Genomic DNA, 23680 nt, shown 5'->3' on the forward strand with positions numbered 1-23680 from the left:
ACTCGAAGTGAAAAGCAGAGTGTATAACTCAGACATAAATGTCCATTTTTATCCTCGACTATATTGGTCCTCGCTGCGCTCGAACCAATAAATTGCCTCGGATAAAAATGGATCGCTTTATGCCCTTGTTGTACAATCTACTGTTTTTCTCAGCAAAGGAAAATTGTTGACGTAAACTAGATTCGTTACCGTTTTTAAGGCAGTGATTTACAGAGATTACAGTCTGCATCTGCATCGATATCAGGGTTCGAAAGGATCAATGATAGTTATCTTTGATAATTATCGTGATTTTTATGGCTGATAATTATCGATTTGATAATAATCTAAAATTTACGAAATATAATTAGATTGTTACATGATGATTATCTTATATTTCAATGGTTAATAAAAAAACTAATCAATATTAGGTCAGTTTTTATGTGTACATAGTAAAAAACGCCCCATCCATTATTTTTTACTATCAAATAATTCAAAGAAAATAAATATAGCACACCTGGGATAATAATTATCCGATATTTATTGGATAATTATCGGTTAATTATCGCGATAATTATCAATACTATAATTATCTGGATAATTTCGATATATCAAATATAGCGTATGTAATAACGCACCAAAAGAATTTGCCTACCTACAATCCATACTATCCATACTAATATTATACCTATAAATGCGAAAGTCTGTCTGTCTGTCTTTCTGTCTGTGTGTTCCCTCTTCACGCTTAAACCGCTGAATCGATTTAGAAGAAATTTGGCATAGAGATAGGTTGAGTCCCTGAGAAGGACATAGGATAGTTTTTATCCCGAAAATCATCCCTTAAGAAAGTAAAAAGCGGGGTGGAATTGAGATAATTAATGAAGTGCCTGCTAATTTGTGTGCATAATATGCTCAAATTGAATTGCTATGAGAATTTTTCCAGGCGCTATACTTACTTTAGCTGCTGTTACTAAGTCCACGCAGACGAAGTCGCGATCAAAAGCTAGTACTTTTATAAACAGAGATCTACAGTGGCCTTTATAGGGATCAGTGATGGCAGCGACCCCGTGCCAGTATGTGAAAATGGTCTTAGGAGATCCTCCTTAAAAATTTGAAGTTTGGATAAATTACAGTCAGCTACAAAATCCTAAGATTCTAGATCCTAAGGTTCCGTACCCAAAGGGTAAAAACGGGACCCTATTTATTTAATCGTATGGCATATATTCACACACACACACACACACACACACACACACACACACACACACACACACACACACACACACACACACACACACACACACACACACACACACACACACACACACACACACACACACACACACACACACACACACACACATATACACACACACATTCACTTGCAACAATTAACTTGATCGAGTCGCACGCTGATGGTTAACTTTAAAATTCCAATAAGTTTAATTTAGTTAGAATCAATATAATTTAATATAGTTTTAGAGTGCTTGTTTCTTAATAATTTATTGTAAAAAAATGTGAAATTAATTCTGTTTTCTATCTCCTCGTCTTAAAGGCTTTAAGTTATGTTAATTAATTGTATAAACTCATTAGAGTCTGGGTTACCTACGAGACAGGCTAAGCCTAGTGTAGGAACCAGAGTAACCTGACTGTATTTTTCTATGCCAGGTACATTTTGTCAACTGTGTTTAATTTAAGTTAATCTTAACAACCCTGAAATAAAACTATGAAAACGGATTATATCGCGTATATTGAATTTATAATACATCCCGACGTTTCGAACTCTTTACAGCGTCCGTGGTCAACGGGTGACTGAGGAAAAATTACAAAATGCAAAAATACCCACATACTAAAATAATGAACAATCATAGACTACAAACTTTAAGGCTGGTTGTACATGCAAAATCGGTTCATAAGGCTAGTTATACACTATAATTATTTTTCAAGTAAAGATATATATATATACGCGATAAAAATAAACTATGCCGGCTCCAACCCTACACCACGGACCCGAGAAGATTTAATTCCCTCCTAAATTGTTTCCTCAGTCACCCGTTGACCACGGACGCTGTAAAGAGTTCGAAACGTCGGGATGTATTATAAATTCAATATACGCGATATAATCCGTTTTCATAGTTTTATTACATGAGTAACTATCGCTTAACAACCCTGTAAATATTTTTGTGTACCTACAATAAAAATTTTGAAGTTTTGAAGTTTGAAGTTTTGATATACATTGAGGGCAATCAGTGTAGCCTTGAGGTTGTCAAGCCAGGTAGCATTGCCCAGTTCGGGTAGTGCCCTAAATGGGCAAGCTGATGAACTTCTATGATACTTATAAGACCTATTATTAACAGCAAAACGCACTAGGTCTTAAGTAAACGATTTATTTTAACTCGATACACAACAATGCTTGACCGACGCTTCCGCGGATCCGGCGCCAAGCCATCTTGACAGCTCGCGCTCATGACAACCGGCCTGTCAGTTAGGGGCGCGTTCCGAACTCCGCTAACACTATGTACCAACACAGCTTTGACAATAAAGAAATCCTATCTTATTAATCAACCAGGGAGTGGGCAGCGTTTAAAAATGTTGTGTGGTCTGCTCTTCCTCTCCGCATTTGCAAAGTGGGAAAGCCGTCCATCCCCGTTTGTCAATGGGACCCTATTACTAAGACTCCGAACAAACATCCAAACAAAACATGGAACTTCTGGATGACAGCGTCGAAGTATTTCTCGATAACTACTACGATCATTATGTATACGATAACCACTTTTTTGTGGACAATCTTTACATAATATATGTTGTAAACATTCATCTTTAGAACACTTAAAAAAATACTTAATGGATTTATGGATAATTCTCGTAACTACCCGACGTTCGGAAGTGATTCGTAATTACCCGAATACACCGTAATAAAAACAAATTAAATCAGTTCTGTTCTGGTTTTGTGTTCTGCCAAGGTCAATCCGATTATTATATAGAGCGATACAAATTGGTAATACATAATTATAGATTTTAATTTTAGCTTTAAGTTTATTTACAAATTGCGGCAAAAGTCAAAAACAATTTAAAATCATTCAATATTTCCATAATTGTTCTGTGGAAATGAGCTGCCTGTTTCGCTCAGACAGGCACAATCGGTTGCGTCGCTCAGGTAGAAATTAAAGAAGCTATGGTTATCTGATTGATGGAGCATTCCACGGGCTGTCCCGGACAGACGCAATACTTCCTGTTTTACGACTTTTTTTCGGCGTTTAAAGTAGATGATTATTTTTCTGTGCATATTTTTGACAATTTGTCACAGAAAAGTAAACTCTACCTGCAAATCCTGAGAAAATTCGCGTTCGGGACAACGGTATAGACAATTTCGTGGAATGCTCCTGAATAATTTGCCTATATTTCTATTGTGTAGTTGCTTTATATTTTTCTACTTCTTTCCAATTTTTTGTGTATTTTCCCCATTCCTTTTCGTGTAATATAATGTTTATCCTATCAATTTTATATGTATTTATATCCTTTGTCTTTCTGGTACCTTGTTGTACATTTTGTCACCTTCTTTTCACTCTCTCCTCTCATCTACTCAAAGGTTAACTGGAAGAGATCCCTCAAAGGGATATGTTCGCCTTTATACATCTTATTATTTGTACCATGTAATTTTTTTATATGTATGTATTTTTGTACAATAAAGAGTTTAAAAAAAAATGATTATTTTAAAATCACGTGAAAAATTACACAACTTAATAATACAATATCTAATCAATAATCTTAAAATAAATTAGCTAGTTATTAGCGAATACTTCCTATTATGGTGATACAATGACAAAATGGGGCAATTTCTATGAAAAGGGACCTTATTGTCGATGGCGCTTACGCCACACAGCGCCGCGCGGTATTGTATTTATATCGGAGCATCGTTAATAATGGCGTAAGCGCCATCGACAATAAGGTCCCTTTTTATAGAAAATACCACAAATAATCAATAATTGTGTCGCTTAACTTCAAACTCGGGTAAATCCATTCGACCCTCTCAGCAAATATCTACCCTATTACCTTTTCTTAATATCAAAATCGCATAATATGACAGATGACCCGAGTTTGAAGTTAAGCTCAATTGTAATGATTCTATTGTAAGCAATTACCTAATAACAAATAAACAACAAAAGTATTATCGGTAAATCAATTTATCGTCGGTTACAAAAAAATGGAAAAAAACCGGCCAAGTGCGAGTCGGACTCGCGCACGAAGGGTTCCGTACCATTACGCATAAAACGGCAAAAAAATCACGTTTGTTGTATGGGAGCCCCCCTTAAATATTTATTTTATTCTGTTTTTAGTATTTGTTGTTATAGCGGCAACAGAAATACATCATCTGTGAAAATTTCAACTGTCTAGCTATCACGGTTCATGAGATACAGCCTGGTGACAGACGGACAGCGGAGTCTTAGTAATAGGGTCCCGTTTTTACCCTTTGGGTACGGAACCCTAAAGAACTAGCAGTTACTGATGTACCAATTTTGGAACCGCAGGTCATTAAGAATCAAATTAGTAAAACATCAAAAGGGCACAAACAAAAGCTGTCAAAGTGACGTCCGCTCACGTAACAACGTAAACGTAACTGACGTAATAAATACGGCGTTACAAAACTTCGCTAACGTAGTTTTTTGCATTGGCGTGTTTTTGGGCTTAGTATTTTAAGGTGATTAGAGATCGGATGATTTTATATACTTTAAGGATTTTTTTAAGTTCCAATAATAATTATAAACTTATATAAACTTTTAAATGAATGAAGTTGTCCCTATGATTCGAATACCGGTGAGGGTATTTATTTATGTGGTAGGCACGAATTGATAGTGTTATGGATGTTTTCTATGTATTTGAATGTACCATATATATATAATTATATACGTAGACAGAAGACAGGGGAGGCCTTTGCCCAGCGGTGGGAGTAGTGGGACATAATATAGGCTGTTAAAAAAATATATCGTCTAGTACCCCACAACTCGAGCCTCACTGTGGGACTGAGTAACTTAAGATTGTAGACAAAATATGATTGTTCCTTAATATTTATTTATTTAAAGAAATACTCGATGTATCCTTATCCTGCTAATTTTTAAAAGATATTACATTTTGTGGATTACTTTCATTTAAATCTAATTTAATACCTAAATGTATTGTTACTCGTATTTGCTCAAAGAAATCTCCGAGTAAGTTGTTGGAAGTATACCAAAATATTGGTATTTAATTTATTGGACCTTTAATTTATTTTCATATAATATCAGGTGGAGATTCATTTAAAAAGCTTTCATAAATAATAATACATTTATTAACACTAAAGTTATAGGTAGATTATTTAACACATTTTAATACGCACTAAGAACTGTTTTTTGCATCGGTAATCAAAATGAATATAATTATCTTTTAAGAAATTAGAAGAAATATTGTTTATGTTATTTATATGCGTTTTTACGTAATGTTTTGATGCACAAAATGACGGACTTAATGCCTCAACAAATACCTCCAATCTGATTTAGAAGAAATAACCAATTATTAAAAATGAATTAAACACTCACATTAATGTAAAAAAATCCACAATCACAAACACACACTAACACCAAAACACAAACTGCAATTCGAAAGTGCAACGATTAAAATTCAAATCGCGTTCGAAGTTTAAATCGTTCGATTTTCAAAATTGGAACGCGCGCGCCGTCGGCTACGATCGGACTGGCTGTGCGCAGGTGCTGTGCCGCGGATCTATGGTGGATGGCTTTATGTAGTGTGAGTAATGCTTATCTGTTTCCGTTTGTTTATGGTGTTGAGACATAGACTTTTGATAAGATTTTGGCATTTTTTAAGGAATTGACATTTGCTTGTTAATTTTAACTTATACATTGATTGCTAACTAATACGTAAATATCGAGTGAACAATATTAATGATAATTATTTAACCAATGAATCTCACTGAAAACAGATATCATTAAATCTTGTATCCTAGATTTTGTATCTAGGATATAATGTAAATATCATCTAAAGTCAGAATGCATTAAAACTATGACACTTTGTTCTAAATAAATTACTTATTAAAAATGCAATTAAATCGTTTATTATTTCATCTAGTCCGTCAAAGTGTTAAACAGCAGTTTAAGTAAAAAGAACATATTTCATTTCTTTTAACTTGGACCATAACCGGACTACGATTAAAGCTCTGACTAACCGACAACTAGTTTAGTATAGATAAGTGAAAACCTATTTTCCTTTGTCACTAATGTTCCTATGACAAGTTTTCCGCGGACGGCGCTCTTTGATTGTCACTGTTTTATTGCCGTTTTCCTTTGCCAAATGATATATACAACTTAGTAACTGTATTGGCATTTCCGTTGGTTGGTTGTAGCATCTATGATTTGCTATTTCGTGGTAACTTTTGGTTATTCATATCTGATTAACATGCCCGAAGAGAGAGACAACATGGTCTAACTAAACCATGGAGTCGTATACAGTTTCGCAAAGAAGTTAGTAGTTACGCATGTGCTGTTGGCAATAAAATTGATGTGTTTAACTTCATCCCGTGGAATAATAATTACCAATTAAATATTTCTTTGGTGTTAATAAGTAATAAGAATTTTCAATAATTTTATTTCTTTGTTAGTAATGAAAATTATGTGTAGGGCAATTCAATTTTTAAAACCACATTTTTATTTAAGGTATCAATTTAACATTTTCGTATAAAGTATACGTTTGTAGGTTTATTAGGGTTCAATAACCAAAGTGGTAAAACTGAACCCTGATTGTACCCTCGCTATTCTTAATTTTTCGATGGGATCCTATTAGAAATCCAGCTTAAGTAAGATAGGGTTTAGTTATTTTTTTAATGAACGCTTACGAATTAACTGTCGTTTAATAATCATTTTCACATACAATTGTGTTATAGAATAACCACATTTTGGTTCGATTTAAGATAAATGTCAAAACATCCCATCAGCAATTCAGCACGTTCATTGTGTAAATATCTACTTTATCAAAATCTTATCAAACACGATCGAGGTGATTTCTCGTAATTTTCTTATGAATGACATCTCACAAATCTCACAATAATAGTCTCTAAGTGGGGAGAACATGTACAATTTTTTTGTCGTAATTAGAATGTCATCCAAGACATATATGAAATAGGTCATGTTCTATGACTAACATAAAGTATTAGCGTCTGAAAGGGTGCCAACTGCCAACTTCGGCACTATACTGTCGACAGTCAAATCAAAAATATATGTTGTTATTAATAAATTCGTTTTGAGTCCCAAATTGTTAGTCCCTAGTTTTTGAAATGTTTAAATTAGATGTTTAGATCAATCAGGACCCAAGCAAGACTTTCTAGTAAGGTCCTTAACCCATATATGTCCATAACTAGTCTTTGGTCTGGAGACTCCTTGAGGATCTAGGCTCACTCTCCTGCGAGTTTTATTCAGTGGGTCAAAAACGACCCAATGGGCATATATGGGTTAATTTTTGCAGCGGTATAGTCACTAAAGAGTAATATCTTTTAATCAAATTTCGGGAAGTGGATTGATTGTAATCGTTGTTGTTATCGCTTATCATCAAGGAGCCTTGTTTGCCACAGTCGTGGTATAAATAAAATGTACAAAGAGATTGTGAATTATTTATTAGGTACTCAGGTAACATTTATTTATATAAAGAATAACAATACCTTTGGAATAGTCTCCCTGTTAAAATTAGACAGTGTCCGAATAGATTTGCATTTAAAAAATCCTTACGTGAGTACTTTGCTGGCAGAACGATCTGTTTTGAAAGTTTCATCTGATATCTTATGTATTTGTATGTATGTATATTGTATGTATTTATATGAATATTATATATACAGATATATGTATGTATGTCTATGCCTATCCATTATTTAACTACTTGTATATATGTAATCACTATGTTGCACCGCCTACAAATTATCTGCTTTGCCCGAAGGTTGACTGGTAGAGAATGCCTCATAGCATTAAGTCCGCCTTTTGTACGATTGTATTTTCTTTTGTGCAATAAAGATTAAATAAATAAATAAATAAATATCATAAAAAGAAAAAAGTAAAAGTCAAAAGCATTTATTTGTTCAACATAGGTAAGGTACATAAGTACAGGTAAAATAACTTATGAAGTAAATATATCTATGAATAGAACTAAATTAAATCTAAGAACCTAATAAATCTCAAATTAAAAACGCAATATAAAAACTACTGAAAGAGGCCTCTCCGCGCAACCTCCGGCGCAAGGTGTCCAAGAAATTTCATACAAAAATAAGTTTCCGAAAACTTTCCATGAGGAAATTTCGCACTTTTGGTAACTTTACGACGGCATATGAGTAGTATTTTTAGTTGCATAGGTAACAAGGACAAGGGAGTATTTATATAAGGGAAATTTACGTACTTTTCCTAACAAGCCACAACTTTTCGTTAACGACACGTTGTTCAAAAAAGTTTTATTTATTGATTTCAACTTTATTGGACAAAATATATGCAACAATGCACAAATGGCGGACTCAATGACCAATGGCATTATCTACCAGTCAACCACAGGGCCGAAAAGAGATACATACAATTGTAAAAGCACAAAATGTGTTTACCTGTTGGTCCCCTCTCGTATAACTCCGCCTACAACCGCCTCGCGTACTAGAACAGTCTATTGACATTCATCTCGCTGACACCTGTTTATTATACTATAATTGCGGTGATATAATAAGTTTTATTATAATATATAAAGCTTACTAAAGGAAAGTTATGTGTTTGGTTTTGGATCTAGTGTCTATTCATGGCAGGGATATATAGAGGTGAGCTTTTATAAGATGTGTGAATGATAATATAATTTATTCTTACTGATAGTCAGATATAGGAATTTTGGGGGTAATTTTTTATAATCGGTAGGGAGTTTCTAGGGTCAATGCGGTAGTTTTCGTCCACTTGACGGAGTAGCAACTAATATGTTTTATTTTTTATTCACAACTTGCGAAATACTATTTTTATGTAGATAGATCTATTGTTTAGACGTTAAGGATTGCAATAAGTCCATTTTGTGCCGCAAGGTTTAATAGGTTTATATTCAAATTTTACGCAATTCTTTGTAACAACTCTGTCAACTGGACGAAAACTAGAGCTGGACGGAAACTAGCGCAATGATCCTTTATTTCCTATATTTATAGATAAAGTCAATTATAGATGCTTCTCTTATCTGCTTTTCATGATCATGGGAAGTTTAATGTGATTGGGTTGAGTTTTAAAATGTGTCATTTTTTGGCGGTTGATTGGTATGACTTAAAGAAGCAAAAAAATATTTTTTAATTAGGTCAGGGGTCGTCAAACCGCGGCTCGCGATATCCACTGCGGATGGCTCTAAATAGTATGCCGACCCCTGAAGCAGGTTAATAAGATTCTGAATCACAAACTTAAATTTCATTTATTTCATGAAGATAACATTAATCTCATTATTGTTAGTAGGTACATTCTTAAAAATAATGTAGTTACGAGTCGGTAAGTACTTAAAAGCTCAATAATAATACAATATGTTACAAGTATAGAACTTAAAAACTAAATCTAAAAATAACGCATGAAGGTGACCGGAGCATTTTTTATTTATAAGTTTGTTTTAAGATTTATTAGGTATAGTTTAGTTTTAATGTTTAGTTTATTTTGTTCGTTATTTCTATAAGTACCTTTAATGTGATTTATAAAATAAATTTTATATAATCTTAAAATAAATAACTTAAAACTATTCCCCTGCGGCATGGTGCCGCAGATGCTAGCAGCATTTCCTCGCTATATCGCAATGCTTATTTGTGCGAGGAAGCTGACAGCTCTACGATCACCGGTGGTGTCTGCTATAAAAGATCCTTATGTAAGTATGTCGTGATGATACATTCTAAGGCCACCACACATGTCCGACAGGGTCAACTCGGACTCGTGCGGAAAGTAGAACATTACCGGACGCCCGTGACCCGTAATGTTTATTTACTTCATTAATACTGTATACTTTAGTAAAGCTTAAGGTAATATTAAAATTTTCCGTTGCTATTATTGCCTAATCCACTCACCACTTAATAATCTGTAATCACTATATTCTGCGTAATATTTAAAGAGTTCCCTTGATATTTTATACATAATACTTCGAATATTATCACGGACAGTTGTTCCTGAGTTTTGGATGTTTTCTATGTATCTACTATATATTAACTATATTACTTATGTGATCTATCTATTATGTATACCTATTGTCTAGTTCCGTGAGTTCCGTCAACACAAATCTTATTGAGCTTACCGTGGGACTTACTAACTTGTGTACGATTGTTCCATACGAGTACCTAATACTTAATATTATTTTTAATATCGAATGTACTCATAGAATATCATATTTATCATGCCACAAGCGTGGCTCCGGCGCAAGGTCAATGTCCTGAGCTTTCTCGCCATGCTGTCTGTCTGTCAGTCGGATTTTTTTGCAAGATGCTGTGACGTCGTGGAGCCTCTTCGATACATGCAGTCGCCATCAGATATATCGAAGTGGCAGAGGTGCTCAAAAATATCTGAACACGCACTCTAACGCGTTGGCAATAGAGGCTTATTCAGTTGTTTTTGAGCACCCTGGCCGCTCCGATATATCTGCACAAGACTCGGAGCAACAATGCTATAGAGGCGATTAGGGGGAATGGGGGATGTCTGAACGAGATGGTCATATGGAACTTTCAGTAGGAGTAGCAGAGTGTCCTTATCATAGTCTCATTTTTCATTTCTGCCTACTTCTAAAAAGTACTAAGTGCCTCGTCACAACGGTATTCGTATTACCCAATACCCACCAGTGCTTGGTGGGTAACAAATGTAACAATGAACCCAAATTACGTAGGTTGTTTTTGATGTTGTCAGGAATGTTAAACGTGTTTTTAATTTTGTCGTATTGTGTTTCTGTTTCTCATGGGATGTCATGGGCGCACGCATATGGCAACTCTATAGAACCTATACTTGCTTTGAGATGCAAGTCTTCACATGTTGATATATTGATGAGACTCCCAGACGGGTCAATTTTTTTGTCCATTTTTCTGGTGGTCTAGCATGAGTTACGTTCTCATGCTAGACCGAGTACATACTTGAAGTCGCGCGCGCGAACGCAACTCATGGTAGCAGGTCAGGCATAAGTACCCTGTAGGTATACTTTGCTTTTTTACTTATATTACATATATTGACTAAATGATGGAAAAGTTCTTCACATAGTTAACTTATCGAACACCAATAATGAGTGAAGGCGGGGCTCTGAATCAGTGCTTGCTAAAGTAACACGGTTGCGTAGATAAGGCTTTGTCATTTCCTATTGCGACATAAGTTTTTCGGAGTAGATAATACGATAAGTTAGGCTTTTACTTTTATCACTTAAACGATCCACTACACTGAACTGAACCTTAAATACTTAAGGGGGGTGTACCTTAAATACTTGAGGGGTATCCCCCTGCGCGGATAAATTTCCGTATAAACGTTTTAGCAGCGTTAGAAATGGGCCGAATATTCGGTAGGTATTCGGTAAGTTTTCAAATGTTCGTATTCGACCGAATTATTCGGTTAAAGTGCTGAATATTGGCAAACATATTTTATTACTTATGTTTGTCTTGTTGCAACTTTGTAAAAGCTCCCCGCAGAACTTTTCAAGTCTCTTCAATCAGATAAGTTTTCTCGTAGACATTTAAAGTTTTAGACACACGTGGAGACATGTTGAATCCATTTGTTTTGATTATTTGAAGGGTGTAGAAAATTTGTTTTTCTTTGTTTAGTAAATTATATCTACTTACTAATATATTTCTCCCAAGTTGATAAAACTGATACAATGCCCACGGATAATACATTAGTTTTGTGTTTTAAAGTTCCGTTTTTGGGTTTCGTACCCAAAGGGTAAAACCGGGACCCTATTACTAAGGGTCCACTGTCCGTCTGTCTGTCACCAGGCTGCATCCCATGAACCGTGATAGCTAGACAGTTGAAATCTTCACAGATGAATTATTTCGGTTGCCGCTATAACAACAAATACTAATAAAAAGTACGGAATCGGAATTTAGGTACCAAGAACCAACATACATATAAAACTGTGTTATGGAGTTTGGACAGCTATAGTGGAGCCACCAGGTATAGGACGATGAATTTTATCGACAAATCATCCCCTATATCTATTTTTTTCTCAACCATTGTTAAATAGCACCTTTTGCTGACCGCCATAACACTCCTTTAAGGATTTGCCACACTGGATGCTTCTGCGGGCAGCGGTCAGGTCAAACCCGCATTATGTAAGAACAACATTGACAGCAACCTTTGAAGTTGAAGTTTGACCTGACCGCTGCCCGCAGAACGCATCCAGTGTGGCAAATCCTTTAAAGTTTTATGGCTAACCCTACCGTGTGTCCTGCATAACCACAAATGGCGTGTGTGCTTATTGCCAACACGGTGCTTAACCGACTTGCGTTGCGAAAGGTAACGTTTACGCTAATGACTATAATCATCTATGACCGCACCTACGTAAGTGTCTGTTAACCCCTTTATATTTGACATTTATATTAGGTTCCAAAGATTGATCGATGGTTAGATAAAAGAAGTGTAAATAAACCAGGCAAGCAAAGAGCGGTAAAGTCTAATAAGGAAGAAAACGTGCCCCTTAGTTTCACTAACCTTAGTTTCCTTAGTTTCGGTCACTTGTCAAATGTCAACTTTTGGATGGACTATGTATGGAGTATGGATGGTATAGAAAGGATGCCAATCTCTTATGGCAGAATTGTTGCAAAAGTTTTTTTTTTAATACTACGACGGTGGCAAACAAGCATACGGCCCGCCTGATAAGTGACCGCTTTCAGTTTTAAATAATAGTTCCTAATCTCTCCGCTGGCGCTAGTTAGGCTCTGGGACATAATGAGTATAACATGAACCATATAAGGCAACAAATAACCCGACCAAATTACGTAGGTTGTTTTTGGTAGTATTTCGGTGTGTGGTGGCGCCGCCTAATTACTGTTTTTTGATAGACACTTTTCATACATAGAGATTTGGCTCCTTTATATAGTCTTCATGGTATGGAGATTGACACTGATATGAATATGATTGGAGCTGTACAGCCGACAGCGCCATCTCGTTTACCTGTCAAACTGGAAGCACGAAATTGTCTTGAACTTGTATGGGAACTGCACGCCGACTGCATGCCAACTGCAACGTAGACGTGCAGAGGGCCTACCGCGAACAACGTTCGACATGTTGCCTCTCATTCGCACTTGTAAATTCGTACGTAAGTGTGACAGGAAGGCAACATGTCGAGCGTGGTTCGCGGTAGGCCCCCAGTTCCCATACACATTGCAGTTGGGTTGCAGTCCGTCCCCCTTACTCAATCAATGTACCTTTGAGGCAAGTTAAGTTAATCGTTTCACCTCGGAATTAGAGATTATAATCTGGAAACTCGTATACAGGCCGACCTTAGCCATTGGACAAACCCTGAAATCCCACGTAGGGTTACTTCTCAGGAATGCTCTAACGTTAATATTTTTTTAATTAGAACAAAAGATAAAAAAATAAATTTTCAAACAAGTTATTTCCAATAATCTACAACAAAAAGAAACTGGCAGTGTTTTTGACAATTTGTTCGAAAATGTGCGGCAATGATGACATTTGTCAAAAGTCAGAATCTTATTAGTGACATAAATAAAAAAGATAATCAAAAGGGTCGAATAAGGGACTTCCGGTTCGAGCGCCATCTTGATAGTTAGCATCGTGATTAATTACTTTGTTTTTTGCTCATTAATATTGTTTAAAGTGTAATATCGATAGCTTATTATACAGTAAACTAATGTGGTAGTGTGCAGTGAATGGAGAATTAATTTTGAAGCGCGTTTAACCACCATCTTGGAGTCAACGGCCGGTAGTCCACGTGCTTCTTGTAATTTCTAGCTATCGATTTACAAGAGCTAACAAATCACCGTACACTGTCTTGTACAACCGTACAATTTTTGTCGTTTGTAAACCTCTTAATACTTTGATACTGGCGAAATAGTCCCACTGGGCTGAAGCCATAATTTTAAAAGAAGAAGAAGGGTCGAATAAGGTTTAATACCATTTATTACCTCACGAGCTACTAACACATACAGGCTGCTCTAAAGTAAAAAATCGTAATTTGTTAATTTTTTCGTAACCGCTACACCGGTTGTTATGATACTTTGTATACTGGTTCTAAATACCCTAATGCATATGTACATTTCGGCTATGTCCAATGGCTAGGGACAACCTATATACCTTTATTATGGCGTTCTAAAGGTTTTCTTAAAACACAGAAAATCCCGTGTGCGCGTCGGAAGTTATTCGAGCTTAAATTATTATCTCTCATTCCGAGGTTGGCCGTTGGCCCCTTTTTACAAGCTTTTATTTAATTTACCCTGTTAGTATAGTTTGTTAGTTAGTGTGGATCAAATCTTGGAAGCTACATTTGACCCACTTCCCGAATTCTGATTGAGCTGAAATTTTGCATACATATGTAAATCGGATGACAATGCAATATTATGATGAAGGAGCTGATGTATTAATGGAGACAGGAGGTGGCCATGGGAACTCTGTGATAAAACAATGATAACTAATAGTTCTTAGAATAAATGTCTTGATGAGTATTAGGTGCCTGTGGGAAGAAAAGTACATTCAGCAATAAAAGCTTGTACCAAAACTGAAATTTTTGACAAAATCTTTTTTCGGCTTAATTTGCCTTTGTTAAAAGTAAATCGTGCTGCCATTTTGGACAGCAAAACTATATGTCTATACTGCGTCATATGTTTCGTGGTAATGAAATCTCACACGTCAGCATTTGTGCCATCTTCAACCAAGAGGGTACTTATTGTCGCTTGTCAGTAAGGCGCTATTTCCATATAGCTTCAATTAGAAATCAACCTTATCAACAAGCGACAATGTGGTACCTTTTGGTTGAAAACGTCACACTTGATACCAGAGTTACAGGGCCGTGAAGCTCCTCGTCATAAAGCAAAACATGTCCAGCAATTTTCGACTTAGTATTTAATATATCTGTGTCTCGGTTTTCTTTTTAACAAGCCCGCACGTCTGCGAACGATGTTATTAAGCTTAGAATTTTAAATGGAAAAGTTGACCACTGATGATGACTGGTGGCAGAGGCCGTGAGTTAGTCTCACCCAAGGCAGTAATTTTTCCCACTTTTAAATTAATGTTACTCATTAATTGCCTTCCAAAATGTTGACTTTCTTGACTAGTAGGTTTTTTTAATGGTCCCTTTTATCACTGAAAGCCTTCAGGATAACCACTGGCCTATTGACACAGGGCGGACACGCTATACATCAAAAATCACTTGCAGTTCTATGTGTGAACGGCACGTCTGTACACGCGGCATGCGTCATAGTGTGAGTAAGTTGCTTAAAAATAGTACTGAGCGGCCGGCAAACGGTCGTCAATCTGCTGTCGCGGGGCGAGGTAATTCGAGTCGGGGCGGGGCGGTGCGTGGCCGTTCTGTATGATAATACTATTACTATTACTTATTCTGTGCTATTGAGTAAGAGTTCGTCTTACGAAGTGTGCTGAGTTGTGTAGAAACTTAAGTTGTCCCACTAATCAAATATAAGCTGTATAAGGCGGGCCTGGGTCTGGTACACTCTCACACAGAACGGTTAGTCTTATGTTATCATTAGTGTCCGGTAAGGTTCGGCCGAAGGTACGGTTTCGGCATAAAAACTCATGTTTCAGCCGAAGGTTCGGTATCGGCATAAAAATCCAGTTTCGTCGGACACTAGTTATCATCCACATTATATTCTACGTATATGATGATGATGATGATGTCCTCCCAGACGTATCCGTCGATAGCGACATCCCTACAAGCGTTTTATTTGTATAATTATTATTTCTAAAAGGGTTTTTATTAACTATTACGCGCATGGGCGCGAGCGTGACTTGCAAATCCAAATCTACGTATATACGTGTATATGGGCATCTGCTAACTGGCGCGGGTACACGGAGTGGGCGCACGCACTCGGGTGCCATTGTACGTCGCACGCGTCCGCGCATACTATTTTTTGTAAACCCGGTTAACCCGGTCAACCGCTCCGTGGAACCGCACCAGCTAGCGGACGCCCTACAGATCACTACATAGTATAAAACAAAGTCGCTTTCCCCTGTCTGTCCGTCTGTCCCTATGTATGCTTAGATCTTTAAAACTACGCAATGGATTTTGATGCGTTTTTTTTTTTAAATAGATAGTAACTAAGTAAATGTTCTTTTTTGTCCACCATAAAGTTAAAAATATACACAGAAAGCGAAATACAAGCTTAAGACTAGGGGCCCGTTTATCAAAACCTTGTAGCTTCTATAATACAAGTGGAAGTCCCTTTTTGACAGTTTTTGTTAGAAAGGGACTTCCACTTCTATTAAAAGCTACAAGTTTTTGATAAACGGGCCCTAGGTAACATCAGGCGGTATTTTAGGTAGATAGTGATTTAAGAGGAAGGTTTATATGTATGATTTGTAAAGGTTAAACAAGTTGAACTACCCGTGCGAACCCGGTCGCTAGTGAAGTATAAAATAATCTTCTAAATATACTATGTACTACTTGTTACGCTCAGGATATAATGTACGCCGACGCCGTAAATATGTCATTTTGCTCCCTTGTGACACAATATCTACTATTTCTTTCTTCTTTCAATACACAAACGCTAACACTGTTACACATTACGGTCGCCACTGTACAGCAAATTAGTGACAGTTTGCGCGAAAGTGGTACAGTCAATCATGTCGCGATGATAAGCGTCCGATGGGTGCCAGTTTCACCTGCATTTGTTGGCTTTATATACGAGCTATATAATTATGCGCGTGCGATAGAGACAGGAACAGGCGGGTCTATGTGCGAAATTATTCGCGCTTACCGTCCTTACTTTACATTTTTTACTGACTTTAAAAGCAGTTATTTTTTAGGGTTCCGTACCCAAAGGGTAAAAACAGGACCCTATTACTAAGACTGTGTGCGCCTGTGTCCGTCTGTCCGTCCGTCTGTCTGTCTGTCGCCAGGCTGTATCTCATGAACCGTGATAGCTAGACAGTTGAAATTTTCACAGATGATGTATTTCTGTTGCCGCTATAACAACAAATACTAAAAAGTACGGAACCCTCGGTGCGCGAGTCCGACTCGCACTTGGTCGGTTTTTTTTTCTACTTATCTATATTTACTAGATTAATATACAACTAATTGTAACTTTTCTTTGTTACAGAACCCGAGACCCCAGCTCAGTTCACCCCCACCCCGTCAGGCGACACTTTCAGCCCAATCGAAAACCCCCAAAAAGACGACTTTGACGTCAATGAGTACTTCGCGCGCCTTCAAGGCACCACCTACGTCAGCGCCCCTCTAAACAGCCATATTGAAAGTAATATCGAAAAGGAAGATAATTTAGAAGAAATTAATCTAAATGAGCATGAAGATATACAGCAAAATCAAAGTATAACGGCTGATATAGCGCAAAATTTCAGCCAGTTACCGACGGTGCTACCCCAAGTCGCAAGCGCAGTGTTCTCGTCCTTTTCTAACATGCTGATGAAGAGGGAGACGCCTGAGAGGGTACAGCCTCTGCAGACGGGTGTGAGTGAAATACACGCGGGTGTGAGTGAGACGGAGGTGCCGTTGGTGGGTGTGAGCGAGAGACCGCCGCCGCTGAGAGAGCCGCCGACTTCTGGTGAGTTGTCCTTTTTAATTTTTCATTTTTTTATTAGGGTTCCGTACTCAAAGGGTAAAAACCGGACCCTATGACTAAGATTCCTCTATCCGTCTGTCACCAGGCTGTATCTCATTTCCTGTGATAGCAAGACAGTTGAAATCTTCACAGATGATGTATTACTGTTGCCGCTATAACAACAAATACTAACTACGGAACCCTCGCTGGGCGAGTCCGAGCATTTGTCGGGTTTTAGAAACCCCCAGAGCACCTAATCCTTGTGAGATATATTGTCGAGTAGCGATACTGATAATTCCGCTACTTGACGCTAGATGTCGGCTACGAAAATAATAGGTCGTTTCGGTAACAGAACTGATTTATGGAGTGAGCACTCTATGTCTACTTGATTCTCTTTGGTACAGTTTAAAATGGCTGATGGCAAGCACCACAACACGGTTTTTGGCGTGACATCAAAGACAGGAGAGTTGTTAAAAAACAACGTTTTGCTTTTGCTCTATCATATAGTCATATCATATCATATCATATCTTATCATTTATTCAATGCAACCATGGTATTTTACAAAGATGTTAAAAGTCTAATTAAGTACAAGCATGGACCCTACTAGGGTGTAGCAGTTTACATTATAATTATTCTTACCCAGTAGGTAGTGGTGAATAATTGAATATTGGCTTATAACTACAAAAGGAATACAATTTTAACATTTTTCATTATTATATAATGATGGTCATGTTTGATTTTAATCAGCAACCTTGAAACTCTATGACCTTCAATCACGATTCGGAATCGAATGACCACGTACTAACAGCATCATCTTTAGGGTTCCGTACCCAAAGGGTAAAAACGGGACCCTATTACTGACTCCACTGTCCGTCTGTATATCTGTCACCAGGCTTCTCATGAACCGTGATAGCTAGACAGTTGAAATTTTCACAGATGATGTATTTCTGTTGCCGCTATAACAACAAATACTAAAAAAGTACGGAACCCTCGGTGCGCGAGTCCGACTCGCACTTGGCCGGTTTTTTTATCAATCATCATCATCAGCGGGCAGAATCAATAAAATTTTCTTATACGCACAGTCGCCATCAGATATATGGGAGCGGCCAAGGCGCTCACAAATATCTGAACACGCCTTTATTGTCAAGGCGTTAGAATGCGCGTTTAGATATTTGTAAGCACCTCGGCCGCTCCGATATATCTGATGGCGACTGTACCTAATCCAAATTTGACTGGTAATTTTTCTTGGACGATGGGCAGCTAGAGGCTAATAGGACCTTATGCGATTGGGACCCTAGCCCTATCATTAACTCAGAAGGTTATACAATGACCCCGTAGTGACCCGCGTTACGAAATTCGGAATAATCATTACAATTACAGTAACACCACAGAATAAATAATAGTATTATCATACAGAACGGTCACGCACCGCTCCAAAAACGTAAATATAATTATTTGCATTAATTATTTTTGTTTTTGACCCATGTTCTTTCACTGATATGCGTTAAAATTGTTAAATAACAAACGAAACCGTCAACGCCCTCTATACGAGAGTAGGTCAAAGGTAGTGGCGCCATCTGATCGAGAATCAAATTTTCGTGATTTTCGAGGCACGTTTTTTCCTTAGACTGTATTCATCTATTACGGAGTTATATCTATCTTTGATATCATTATATTAGAAGGGATGTGTTTTAATTTTTTTAATCGGAGAATAGGATCTCAAAACAGAACCATTTGCAAAATCACGTATTCAGAGGGAGTTTCGCTTTAAAACATAGCGAGGATCGCAATAGTAAAATAATGTTTGTTTATAACCAGTACATAAATAATGGTAAATAATGGTTTTGAGGCGAGAAGATTGCGCGTTTCCATTGTCATACGGCAATTAAACGTTTACTGGCGTGTATTATGAGACCATTGCGACCACGTTATAGTGTAGACAGTGGCGTAACTGGGGGGGGGGCAGAGGAGGCAAGTGCCCCGGGCGCCATCCAAGGGGCGGCGCCAAAATGGGCAAAAGGCAGCAGCAGGGAAACTTTTGTCAGTCGTCAGGGGGCGCAAATTTGGTGACTGCCCCGGGCGCCATATCCTCTAGCTACGCCCCTGAGTATAGATCTAGTAGTAGTAGAAGTAAACACTTTATTGCACAAAACAAGTACATAACACAGAGAAAATACGGTAAATGTGTACAAAGGCGAACTTATCCCCTCTTCCAGCTAACTTTTAAGTAACTTAGAGAGATACATACGAAATGGTAGTCAAACTAAGATAATATGTACATGAAGGCAAGACTTAGAAATAGCTAACCCTTGTAACATGACTAAATACAATACGATGCATTAGGTGCAAAGGCGTATATCGGCATATGGGATCTAATAATTTTTAGGGTTCCGCAGTCAACTAGGGACCCTTAGATATAGTTTCGCCATATCCATCTGGTCGTCCGCGGGTTAGCTCAGTAATCACTAGATTTGCCGCTAATTTGATGGATATAGATTTAGTTCCCGGGAAGGCCATAGGATTTTTTTTAATAATACGCCGATGGCAAACAAGCATACGGCCCGCCTGATGGTAAGCGATCACCGTGGCCTATGGACGCCTGCATCTCCAGAGTTACATGTGCGTTGCCGACCCTAACACCCCGCACCCTCGTTGAGCTCTGGCAACCTTACTCACCGGCAGGAACACAACACTATGAGTAGGGTCTAGTGTTATTTGGCTGTGTCTGCGTTTGGCTGCGTCTAGTGTTCTAGTGTTATTAGGATAGTTTTCATCAAGGATATCATTCTACGCGGACGAAGTCTCAGGCAGAAGCTAGTCAGTATTTCGTACGTCATTGGAAACATGCCAAACTGGTTCTTATTGACAAGTTGTCTTGACGGTAATGACACTAATGACAGCTTTACTACCGCGTACGAGAGGACCTATCTGTGACACCTGTTTAATATACCTAGATATATTAAATCACTATACATACACCATACATGCGGACTGACATAATTACCTGCATGTAACTTTATGTACCAACACACACCAAACCAAACACAGAGGATATAACCAAACGGAGTAGCCATTAACAGGCGTTCCCCTTTGTCGAAAATAGGCGGCCAATGGTCATACACAATGACCAATGGTGATGAAGCGCTGGTGGTGGCCTAGCGGTATAGGACGTGCGACTTTCAATCCGGAGGTCGCGGGTTAAAACCCCGGCTCGTAGTGCTCGTACCAATGAGTTTTTCGGAACTCATGTACGAAATATCATTTGATATTACGTACATAAGTTCCGAAAAAGGTCTAGTTTACCCTCTGGGTTGAAAGGTCAGATGGCAGTCGCTTTCGTAAAAACTAGTGCCTACGCCAATTCTTGGGATTAGTTGCCAAGCGGACCCCAGGCTCCCATGAGCCGTATGGCAAAACAATGCCGGGACAACGCGAGGATGATGATGGTCATACACAATGTATGGACTAACGTTTATATGACATGGCTATTTTTACGTTACATTTGACGTGCCCATCCCCCGCAAAAAACAGCAGACTGGTTGTACAGAAAATTACAGACATGGCGTCTCCGTTTGGTTATATCCTCCAAGACCTACACTTAAGAATAATCATAAGAATAAGAATAAGAATAAGAATAAGAATAAGAATAAGAATAAGAATAAGAATAAGAATAAGAATAAGAAAACATTTATTGCCACACAACAAAAGAGAAATTACAGGAAACAAATAACATAAAAAAATTGGCATGCGCGACAAAAGGAACGGGCTCAGCATATTAGACCGATAGTGGGACCATATTTTTGACCTTAAAGTTATGATAATTCTAAAGAAGGAAAAGTGATGCTTATATGGCAGGGGACATGTTTTTAAGCATATTTGTAATTTAAGAGGAAAAGTTAGAACGAGCGTTAGGTATGAATTAGGTATTTATATATTTTGATTGATGCTTTTTGAATATTGAATTAAAGTGCAAAGTTTAAGCTTCATCGTTTAAATTATGTATGACTCTTTAAACTGTTACATTTTTAGAAAAAAATTTAACGTGCTTCTTTGTCAAACTAAAATTAGCTTATTATTTTGTCGATATTGAATTAAAGTTTTAAAAATCCACAATAATATCTCTAAATTCTTAAGTTAATAGACAAAGCCGAAAAATTAGAAAAATAGGATTGCTGCTTAAATTTTAATATGCGTTTTTTGTCCTGTAAGGTCCAATATTGAATTAAAGTCTATAAAGATAAGTTTCATACTATAAAATAATATATGCAACCATATTATGAAAAGTAAGAAATTTCTGTGTGTAGCTTCCATTGTTATAGCCAAATCTATTTAAAAAGGCGCGAAATTCATACATACGCCGCGCTGGTCCGTCAAGGTGCCGGCGCGGCACGCGGGAGCCTATCGTAGCATTCGTATCTATCTATACCTATAGGTACCTCGCCCGGTCGCCCCACCCCCCGCTCAGCTTCGTAAGTACTTCGTACTTTTCTTGTCATTCATTAGTTTGTTTACCGTGCACATAAATTAGATGCCGATATTACGTGAAATTAATGTAATTATGACTTCAAAATGAGTACAAAATGTTTGTTATGTGGACTGATTATTTGTAGTTACTTAGTGGTCCGAGAGCTGGTAGACATTTTGGAGTAGGTCCTTGAGGCAAGCTGAAAATTTGCCTGATACTTCTCCTATCATACCCTAACTCAGCACTGGAGGTCTGGCTGCAGGGTAGCGGGGCTAAATCAACCCTTATATTTTTTAAGATTTTTTAGGGCTCCAAAAAAGTTCGTGAGGCAATCTGTAATTTTTACAGGTTGAAGTTAAGTATCTAAATAGTCACAAAAAAATAAGCCTGAACATTTGGTCGGGTCTTTGACCTTGCCAGAAGAGCTAAAAAGTAACGTATGGCACTTACTCGTACGTAAAATTAAGTTTGTCTACTATAGTAATTGTATGCATTACAAAGTTATTTTTGTAGTACAGTAAATTAAAGACTACTGGGTAGGATGTACAGTCAGCAATACTATTCGCTTAGCACCGTTGCATACAAACTTCTTTACAGGGGTGGTATCTTTTCTCTGCAGCTGACTGTACAATGTGATTGTAACTATGACGATGGTGTATATTTATGATGTATGTTATTTATTGTGTTTTTTGTATGTTACTTAAGGGCTTCTGTTAAGGGAACGAAAATTTGATTATTTAAGCCCTGTAAATATTTTTTTCTGTTTTTTTTTCTATTTGTTTTTTTTAAATGTTTATTAAGGGTCCACTGCAGGCGAACGAAAATGTTTATTATTTTGCGCTACGGCACACGGTTTAGGAGATACAGAATTAAAAAGGTTTTTTGTGTTTTTTTTTAAATATATTAATTAAGGGTTTCTTAGTGGAACGAAAATTTGATTATTTTTGCGCTCCGTCGCACGGTTTAGGAGATACAGCCCTCTAAAAAAAAATTTTCTTTTTTTTTCTTTTCTTTTTAAATGTTAATTAAGTTGAACGAAAATTTTATTATTTTACGCTACGACGCTATTATTAAATTATGTTAGATTTTGAAATTTTTATATTAAATATATCTACTTATATATAAAGTTGAAGTTTGGTTATTGAATTTTATATTATATAAATATACAAAAAAAGAAATATAGGGCTGTATCTCCTAACCCGTCCGTCGCGCGTCGTAGCGCAAAAATAATAAAATTTTCGTTCCCCTTTAAAAACACTTTTAATATACAAAAAACACAATGAAACACAATAAGAAAAAAAACTCTACACGGCTGTATCTCAAGCCGAGCGTCGTAATATTAAAAAAAAAAATACCAAAAACGTCTTTATAAGGCTGTATCTCTGAACCGTGGGTCGTAGAGTAAAATAATAAAATTTTCTTTCAACTTAATTAACATTTAAAAAGAAAAGAAAAAAAAAACAGTTTTTTTTTTAGAGGGCTGTATCTCCTAAACCGTGCGTTG

General features: G+C 37.1%; 2 protein-coding genes across 4 annotated transcripts in view; one reads left to right on the forward strand and one right to left on the reverse strand.

Annotated features, from left to right (window-relative positions):
- Positions 1–5727, reverse strand: part of LOC134753253 (uncharacterized) — a 54273-nt gene extending 48546 nt beyond the window's left edge. The window contains exon 1 of one of the 2 annotated variants that reach the window (XM_063689081.1): positions 5550–5727. The gene's annotated coding sequence lies outside the window, so the exon portion shown is untranslated. The remainder of the gene's footprint in view (positions 1–5549) is intronic. The other variant, XM_063689080.1, reaches the window with a different exon arrangement.
- The window catches only part of LOC134753247 (uncharacterized), a 112265-nt gene that overhangs the window by 52733 nt on the left and 35852 nt on the right, over positions 1–23680 (forward strand). For both annotated transcript variants that reach the window (XM_063689050.1, XM_063689051.1), the window contains exon 2: positions 17252–17713. In XM_063689050.1, the coding sequence (XP_063545120.1) occupies positions 17252–17713 (462 nt within the window). The remainder of the gene's footprint in view (positions 1–17251; positions 17714–23680) is intronic.

This window comes from Cydia strobilella, chromosome 26 (assembly GCF_947568885.1).
Source record: "Cydia strobilella chromosome 26, ilCydStro3.1, whole genome shotgun sequence".
Lineage (NCBI taxonomy): Eukaryota > Metazoa > Arthropoda > Insecta > Lepidoptera > Tortricidae > Cydia > Cydia strobilella.